Source organism: Neopsephotus bourkii, unplaced genomic scaffold (assembly GCF_033783945.1).
Source record: "Neopsephotus bourkii isolate Nb327-2 ecotype Australia unplaced genomic scaffold, CSIRO-AGI_Nbou_v1 NB_1128, whole genome shotgun sequence".
Lineage (NCBI taxonomy): Eukaryota > Metazoa > Chordata > Aves > Psittaciformes > Psittacidae > Neopsephotus > Neopsephotus bourkii.
In genome coordinates, this window is record NW_026901614.1 from 408,400 (window position 1) to 417,884 (window position 9,485).

At 42.4% G+C, this 9,485-nt stretch overlaps 1 protein-coding gene across 6 annotated transcripts in view; it reads right to left on the reverse strand.

The window, feature by feature from the left end:
* GOLGB1 (golgin B1) overlaps positions 1-9,485 on the reverse strand; it is a 45,506-nt gene that overhangs the window by 7,663 nt on the left and 28,358 nt on the right. For all 6 annotated transcript variants that reach the window (XM_061362574.1, XM_061362575.1, XM_061362579.1 and 3 more), the window contains 4 exons: positions 7,101-9,048; positions 5,781-5,959; positions 4,417-4,582; positions 2,798-2,929 (listed from right to left, as the gene is read on the reverse strand). In XM_061362574.1, coding sequence (XP_061218558.1) covers positions 2,798-2,929; positions 4,417-4,582; positions 5,781-5,959; positions 7,101-9,048 — 2,425 coding nt within the window. The remainder of the gene's footprint in view (positions 1-2,797; positions 2,930-4,416; positions 4,583-5,780; positions 5,960-7,100; positions 9,049-9,485) is intronic.

Genomic DNA, 9,485 nt, shown 5'->3' on the forward strand with positions numbered 1-9,485 from the left:
CTCCTCCCTATAATGTGGGGGTGCATTGGGGGTGTGAGCTACTGCATGGTACTTGGGTGCCAGAAAGGACTGTCGTGGTTAACTCCAGCTGGCAACATGGGGCATGAGGGTTGAGATAACAACAGATCTGACTGGAGAGTGTTAAAACAAACGTGTTACAAGCATTCATTGTATTGGTTTAAGATCACTGGTCACAATGTTGATTTATTTGCTCTCAGAGTTGTTGCATTTGTTTGCAGGGTTGTGATATGTGATATCTCACCTCTGCAGTGATGCTTATTATCCTCGGGGCCAGGCTAAGATAATATTTTTGATGTACTCTGTAACACTGGCTTATGACAGAAAGAATGGTCATGAAACTAATCTGGTATGTGTATTCAGCACAGTCATCACCTCTGTAATTTGGGAGTCATCTACTGGGAACTACTAATAATTGTATCTTTTCCCTTTTCTCCTTGAAGAGCCAATCTATGGAGGAGATGTCTTCCTACAGCTTTCTTTATTCTTTCCTTTCTTCCGAAATCTTCATTCTCCTCTAGGCTGAATATGGTTCATAGAATCATAGAATAATTTGGGTTGGAAAGGACATTAAGACCATGTAGTTCCAACCCCCTGCCATGCGCAGGAACACCTCACACTAGACCAGGTTGCTCAAAGCACCATGCAAGAACACTGCCAGGGGTGGAGCATTCAAAATTTCCTTGGGCAACCTGTTCCAGTCCCTTACCACTCTCACAATAAAGAATTTCTTCCTTACATCCTATCTAAATCTCCCCTAAGTTTAAACCTATTACCCCTTTTCCTATCACTACAGTTGCTGATGAAGAATTGCTGTAGGCCCCCTTCAGATACTGGAAGCTGCTCTGAGGTCTCCACTCAGCCTTCTCTTCTCCAGGCTGAATGACCCAATTTTCTCAGCCTGTCTTCGTATGGGAGGTGCTCCAGCCCTCGTGGCCTCCTCTGGACTTGCTCCAACAGCTCCATGTCTTTTTTACACCAGAACTGTACGTAATACTCCCAGTGGGGCCTCATGAGAGCAGAGTAGAGGGGCAAGATCGCCTCCTTTGACCTGCTGGTCATGCTGCTGGTGATGCAGCCCAGCACGTAGGTGGTTTCTGGGTTGTGTGCACACTGAAGCCAGTTCATGTTCAGTTTCTCATTAACCAACACCCCCAAATCCTTCTCCTCAGGGCTGCTCTCAATGCACTCTCCACCCAGCCTGTATTTGTCCTTGGGACTGCCTCAACCCAGCTGTAGGACCTTGCACTTTGTCTTGTGGAACTTCATAAGATTTGCATTGTCCCACCTCTACAGCCTGTCCAGGTCCCTCTGGATGGCATTCGTTCCCTCCAGCATGTCAAAAAGCATGTTCAGGTTTTATTTAAGGCTAAATAACTATTTAAGAATAAAAAATCCATGCCATTGACACACTGGATTGATGGGTTGAGGCCAAATGTATGAGGTTCAACAAGATGAAGTGCCAGGTCCTTCACTTAGGCCTCAACAAGCCCATGCAGCACTCCAGGCTTGGGGAAGAGTGGCTGGAAAGCTTCCTGGCAGAAAAGGACACAGGGGTGTTGGCTGACAGTGCTGAATGAGCTGACAGTTGTTTCCTGGTGGCCAAGAAGGCCAGTAGCATCCTGGCTTGTATCAGAAATTGTGTGCCCCGCAGGCCCCCTTGTGCTCAGCACCGGTGAGTGGCACCTTGAATCCTGTGTTCAGTTTTGGGTCCCTCACTACAAGGAGGACATTGAGGTGTTGGAGCATTTCCAAAGAAGAGCAGCAAAGCTGGTGAAGGGTCTAGAGAACAAGTCTTATGAGGAGCAGCTGACTGGAACTGGATTTGATTAGTGTGAAGAAAAGGAAGCTAAGGAGAGACCTTACGGCTCTCTACAACTACCTGAAAGGAGACTGCAATGAGGTAGGGGTCAGTCTCTTCTCTCAAGTTAACAAGTCATTGGACAAGGTGAAACGGCCTCAAGTTGCACCAGGGGAAGTCAGACTGAATATTAGGAAACATTTCTTCGCCAAAAGGGTTGTCAAGCTTTGGAACAGCCTGCCTAGGGTAGTGGGTGAGTCACCATCCTTGAGGGTATTTAAAAGACGTGTAGATGTGGCACGTAGGGACATGGTTTAGTGGTGTTATTTGGCAGTGTTAGGTTAACGGTTGGACTCCGTAATCTTAAAGGTCTTTTCCAAACTAAATGATTCTAAAATGGATAGAGAAATTGGAAGGAGTCCAAGGAAAAGGCTGCTGAGATCACTGAGGGACTGGAGCAGATGATGCCTGTAAGAGCTGGGCTGCTTTAGCCTGCTAAAGAGAACATGCGAAAGGGTCATTTTACAATAGCTTACAATGAAATTAAAGGGACTCATAAAGCTGACAAAGTCAACTTCTTGATAACGGCAGAAAATACTGTAAAGGGTCACAGCCACAGACTGTTGCTCAGAAGAGTCAGAATAAACATTAAGAAAAATATTTGTGTTAAAAGTGTACAGTAGTATTGGACAAAGGTCCAGTGTGGTTCTGGAACCTCTATTTTTCCACCATGCAGCCAGGCAAAGTCATAGCTGACCTGATCTAATATTTGTGACAGTGCTGCTTTGAGCATCAGAATGATGTATTAGACCATCTCCAGAAGTCTCTTCCAACTAATATTTCTGATTTTGTGCTACTTCACTAAATGTCCACAAGAACAGAAAGATTCACTCCTGCTACCCAAGCCCTATTCAAGCCTACCTTCCTCCCCAAACTCCTTATCCCAGACTGCAAGCAGGTATAAAATGTAATCAGTACCTTGCTGTTTAACTGATGAATTCTGAGCTCTTTTTGGTGCAGTTCTTTCAGGCTGTCATTTAACTGGGACTGGAGATGTTTTGTCTCTGTTTCAAGGCTTGAGAAGTCCCCTCTCAGAGTTTCTGAAGAAATCTGCCAGGGAAAGAACAATACTGCACACATGACAACCCACTCCTGTATTTGTCCTTTCTGTTTAGGATTCCAAGGTCAAAGCCCAACATTATTCCTGGTACTTTATCTATTCAAGCGAAACAGCAAATGGGGAATAAACAGAAATATCCTAAAAGCCCTCTGAAAATCCAAACAATTAGGAAAGATCACTGAACTTGCACATACGTTGGGTCTCTGGCCTGGTTCCAGCTGGGATAGAGTTAATTTTCTTCCTAGCAGCTGGTGCAGTGCTGCATTTTGGCTCTAGTCTGAGAATAACACTGGTAACACACCAATGGTTTAGTTGTTGCTCAGCGGCAATTGCCAAGGACTTTTCAGTCTCTCATGCTCTGCCAGTGAGGAGGGGCATGAGAAGCCAGGAGGAAGCAGAGACAGGACACCTGACCTAAACTATCCAAAGGGATATTCCATACCACGTCTCGTAATGCCCAGTATAGAAACTGGGAGGAGTTAGCCAGAAAAGGCCAGTCACTGCTTGGGAATGAGCTGGGCATCAGCTAGCAAGTGATGAGTAATTGTATTGTGCACCACTTGTTTATTCCTTCCTTTCTCTTTCTATTTCCTATCATTATTGTTATTTTGCTTTTTATTTCAATTATTAAACTGGTTTTATCTCAACAAGAAAAATAAACAAAAAATCAAAGCAATGTCCACACTGCTCTCATTCAACACAGACTAAAAGGTTCCAGCACAAACACACTGCCCTGGAAAGCATCACATGCACATTGTTCCAGCTTTTTCTTCGCATATAGACACGTGTGTCAAAGGGATAGGGGAGGATTTCCCCTTTCCCCCACTGACATAAAAGCTTCTTACTGGAACATTACAGATGTGGGCAGGAGAATTCTTTCCTTGCTCATAAGATAATGGTATTATTCTACATGCAGCAGGCAAGTGCCCTTCCCCAGACCAAGCAAAATACTCAACATACTACACTGAACTTTTAGCATTGTGATACAGGGGAAAGAAGGCAGGAAGTGCCATGTTCAGTCTTCAGCCTCTCTGGGCTTAAGCCAGGATTGTAGATCTCCATCACAGTAAAATAGCACTAAAAATTCAATAGTAAACTTACAAATTACGAAGTGACATTGAAAGGAGAACCAAACCAGAAGATCTTAGTTTCAAACACAGTGCAAGAGGTGATTATAAAATAGCCAGAAAGACCTGAGAATTCCATACTGCTTAGAAGAACCTAAGGTGTCTAGGAAGCCCTGTCTCTCCTACTCTCTTGAAACATTAGGAACCATGAGCTAAGGGAAGAGCACACAAGCGTATGCCAGAGTTTTCTAAAGGTTTTCAATTATTCAACTTGCATTGTTGTGATAGTCCACACAACAAAATCCAATACTGTGGTGTGTATGAGCTGAATACAAGCAACACACACTACTTTGGCTGAATTTCAAGCTTCACATTTTGATGCAATGAAGGGTCTGTGTATTTCCACCCACCTTTGTTTGGTACTGCTCCTCTACAACTTGAGACTTGTTGAGGGGCAGTCCCATTTCTTGCATAATTCTTTGTAAATGGCTCAGTTGCTTGTCTTTTTCTGCTATGACCATCAGGTACTGCTCCTTTATGCTACTGTTCTGCTTTTCCCAGGTAGTTTTCTCTTGCCTGCCCAATACAACACAAAAGAAAATCACGAGGAAGTTACAAGTATCGCTTACAATATCCAGGTATTGATTTGATTCTATTTCCTATGATCACCCCATACCAGAAAAGAAGTTTTACAACTAAACCACTCCAAAACAACCCACTTAAGCACAGGAACCTTAAAAGCAGGTTTAGAGAAGTATTCTGTATTTGCTCAACACTGCAGATTGTTCAACGCTCACACTTTCGGTATTCCTGGACACTGTTTTGATCTTCCTGCAAAGACAGCTTTGTGAAGCAGGTCACTGACAATGCCACTTGTCATCATAACATTATCACTGCTCCAGTCAGATACACACCAGGACCATAGCATGGATCTCAGTATGCAAGCTTGAAGCCTTAGCTTATTTACACTGTAGAAGCTAGACAGAAAATAAATCTCCTTTTATCAGAAGATAATTAAAATTTGTAAGCTGCTTCAAACTTCACAAGATCTGAAGTGTAGTTTGAGAGTCAGATCAGCAGCAGGAGGAGGGAGCACTACAAGTTTTTTATCGCTTTGAACAAGAATAAGCCGTGTATCTTGCCACAAAAAATCCCTCACCCCTTTCACTCCAGGTTCAGCCATTCTTAGATGGATCTCTGAAGTACCCAAAAGGAATTTTTTCCCATTTTTAGAATACAGCATATTTGTCTAACTAATTTTAGCCCAACCAGAGATGACAATTTACTAGACTTGAACTACAGATATTTTTAAAAATAGAAAATGTAAAACAAGTGAAACAAAGGATTACAGAGTCATTAAAAATGACAATTTTCTTATCAATGGTATCAGTGGGATAATAAATGGTGTTCATTACCAGCTTGGAATGGAGAGTAAGCTCCAATACAAGAAACAGGCCAAGTTTCCTCTCAAACAGATGATATTGGCCACCACCGGATGAAGGAAATAAATATTAAAAGATCATTGATCTATTTCTCACAGGCATTTCCTTCCAATAAATTGGGCTGTAATTCTTCACCCTAAGACTGAGGCAAAAGCTGAACAAGGAAAACACATAGATACATGCCCAATCCTGAACAGGACAGTGGTTTAGTGACAGATGACACAGGCAAACTGAGGTTCTCAATGCTTTCTTTGCCTTCTGCCCACAATTGCTCTTGGAGTGAAAGAAATGGCTTATTTGCATCTCTGAGGCAGTGATCAGACAACTCTCACCTAAGCTGATGTATCTCCTGCTGGTAAGAAATACTTTCTTGCTTCAGCTGTTCTTGGAGACAATGCTGTTTATCTGCTTCTTGCTGGTATTCCTGCAGCTGTGCTTTTAAGCGAGAATTTTCAGCTGATTCTACCCCAACCAGGATATACTGCTGCTGCAGATTCTTCAACTCTCTTACCTTTAAAGGTAAATATAAAAAAATAATTAAAGAGTTCATAAAGTGTGAGTAATATCAGAATGTGACAACTGAGCAAGCAGCTAGGATTATAAGTATTTAAGAGTATTTCTCACTGTGGCAGCTGGAGAAAGAGAAGTCACATTCAGATGACAGAGAAACTACACACTGAATCAGTGATTACAGCACTCTACTAAAAACTGTTTAGAAAAAAAAAAAAAACAACCCCCAAATCTTCAAAGAATTCTATTGTTAATGAGATTTAACATCCTGTCCTGGTTTTGGCCAAGGGGCATGTCATGCTCGGGGTAGAAACCAGGGGGAGTTACTCAGAAGGGACCAATCACTGCTTGTGCCAGGCTGGGTATCGGTCAGCAGGTGCTGAGCAATTGTATTGTGCATCACTGCCGGTAGGGTTTTTTTTCCTTCCCTTTTCTAGTTTTATATTCTCTCCCCTTGTTATTTCCCTTATCATTATCATTAGTAGTAGGAGGAGGAATATACTGTACTTTAGCTATTAAACTGTTCTCATCTCAATCTGCACATTTTACATTCTCCTGATTTTCCTCCCCATCCAGCCCCAGGGTGAGTGAATGGCTGCTGGTGCTGAGGTACCAGCTGGAGTTAAAACACAATACATACATTAACAAAAAGAATCCAGCATAGTGAGGCAACTCAATTCCCTTTGGAAGGTCACAGGGACTGGGAGAGGTTCCTGAAGACTGGAGGAAAGCAAATGTCATCCCTACCTACAAGAAGGGCAAGGAGGAACTGAAAAACTGCAGGCTGGTGAGCCTCATATCCATCCCTGGGAAGGTGATGTAGCAACTAATTCTGGAAACCACTTCCAGATACATGAAAAAAATGGTGCACAGAGAAGTTGCAGAATGTCCACAAATGGAGATTCAAAATCTGACTATGCTGTCTTAAGCAACCCATTCCAGTTAACCTTGTTTTGAGCAGGACAGTGGAATAGATCTCCAGAAGTCCCTTCCAACCTCAATTATTTTGTGACTCTGTGAAAACAAGTATCTGTGTTTCACACTGCAAATAAGCAATCTAAGTGTGCGAAATTTTAAGATCCAAAGATCCAAATCTCCTATGGAGCTTTAGGTAAGAGCAAGAAGTGAGAACAAGGACTTACTACTCTGTCTCTGTCATTTTGCAAGGAGGACAGTGCCTTCTTGAGACTCTGCACCTCTGAAAGAGCAGTGGAAGTGCTCCCCTCTGCTGTTTGCTTCGCTTCTTCAATCTTACGTGTTTTCAACTCATTCAGCAGATGGTCTCGCTCATTCTGCAGGCTTGCCATAGCCTTGGAGAAAGATTTGACTTGGTTGGAAGAGCTTTCCAGTTCTGAAGACAAATGGAGAAGCTCATTATCTTTCACGCTGAGCTTCTGATTAAGTTTCCTAATCTCAGCCAAAAGACCTCTTTCATCAGTGGCTTTCTGCAGTTCTGCCAGCTCAGACCTTGCTGTATCTCGGTCCCTGGCAGTGAAATGTTGCTCCTCTTGTAGCTCAACCACCTCTTTCTGAAGATTTTGCACTAGAATCTTTTGTTCCTCTAAATCTGCAGAGTATTTCTGTTTCAAAGCATGAAGCTCTTCATTGGCCTGGTCCCGGCTATCCTGAAGAGAGCTCATGGACTTCCCAAAAGACTGAATTTGAGCTCTCAGATCTTTGTTTTCATCTGTGACTGTAAGAAGTTTCTGTTCCATTTCCATCAAATCCCGTGCCAACTCTGCTACTCTCTCTTCTGCTGTTTCTGTTTCATTCCTCATTATCCCTGCATCATGATGTAGGTGCTTCAATTCCTTCCGAAGCCTGTCCTCAGCCTCTCCCACCTTCTTGGCTGCATCCCTTTGAACAGATATTAGTTCTGCCTCAAGTTCTGTTATCCTTTTATGAGAGAGGGAAAGCTTATGACTCAGCTCTTGTGCTTCTTCTCCTCGGACCTTCAGCTGTGCTTGATACTCCGTGATAGCACTACCCTCACGTAATGCTGTCACCTCATTCTGCACCTGAGACAGAGAAGATGTAAGGGTTTCAATCTCTTGCAACATACTGACTTTATCCTCTCTTAAAGCTTCCATGCACTTCCTGAGATCATCCTGAGTATGCTCAGTCTCTTTCAGCTGTATTTCTATGACTGCCTTCTCCTTTTCCAGAGTCTGGCTCCGCTGAAGCTGTGTTTTGAGAAGCTGTTTCTGTTGGGAGTCCTTTATTGAAATTACTTGGTTCAGGTCTTCTCTATACCTCACCAATTCTGCATTCAGCTTGGCATTCTCAGAGTTTAGGTCATCCATCTGGCTATGAAAACTTCTGATTTCTTCCTTAAGCTTATTGTTTTCAGCAGCCGCCTCTTGAATTAGCTGGTCTTTTTCCAAGATTATAGTAAGATGACGTTCCTCAAGTTGCTTGTAGTCTCTCAAAATGCGGTCTCTGTCATCTTGTAAAGATAACATGGACTTAGTGAAAGAGTCCAGTTGAGCCTTCTGCTGCTTACTTTCTTCTCTGCTTATTTTCATCTTTTCAGTGAGACAGTCAATTTTGTCAAGAAATTTGTTCTTCTCATTCTCCAGGTTTTTTTTATCTTCTTCCTCCTTACTTAGTCTATTCTCCAACTCATTAATTTCTTCAGAATGTAGCTGCTGTAATTCAGAGAGAGCAGCCATAACTGCTTCCTCCTTGGCAGACAGCAAACTAATGATCTTTTGATCTTTGGCACTAATTTCTTCATGTAGCTTATTGGTTAGATCCTTGGAAGCTTGCAGATCACCCTCAAGCTGTTCACAGGTGAATCTGAAATTCTGGATACTGGTCTCTTGCTGCTTGACCATGCTCCCCAGCTCTTCTCTGACTGATTCACATTTGGTGAAGGAATTCTGTAAGTCAGCAAGCTGATCTCTTAGGCTACTGATTTCCAACTCCAGTTTTTGCTGTTCATTTTGAGACTTGCTGTACAGTTTTTGAGACCCTTCAAGCTCAGTCAAAAGCTCTTTTTTTTCCTCCTCTAACATGTCACATGTTTTTTGATGATGCTGAATCTCCTTCCTGGATTCAGACTCCCAGTCTTTCTTGCTCCATTCCAGCCTACAAACAGAGATGAGAAAGTTGCAAATCAATAAAAGTATCTCAGTATCCAAAACCACAGTAAATTTTCACTGATTATACTGATTTAGAAAAGCCACAAAACTAGTTTTACTTTAAGCAAGCAAGCTGGCAGCATCTAGGTGATTCGTTTTCCCTCAACTTGAAACTCAAGGCATCTTTCCCAGTTCTGACTGCAGTAATGTCTGAAAGGGGTAATGCTAGGGGAATATGTTTTAGAAGTGGTCCAGTGAGATAAACCTTTATGTCAATACTGAAGAAATGGAGGAGGCTAAGCACTGAATGTTACCGCCTCCTTCTCTTTAAAATTATTTTCTGTCACCCATTGCAGCTAACAAATAAACAAATTTCAATGAAATCACTGTTGTCATATGCTTGATGCTCATTTCATGGTCCAGCATGCAAACATAGAGTATTTT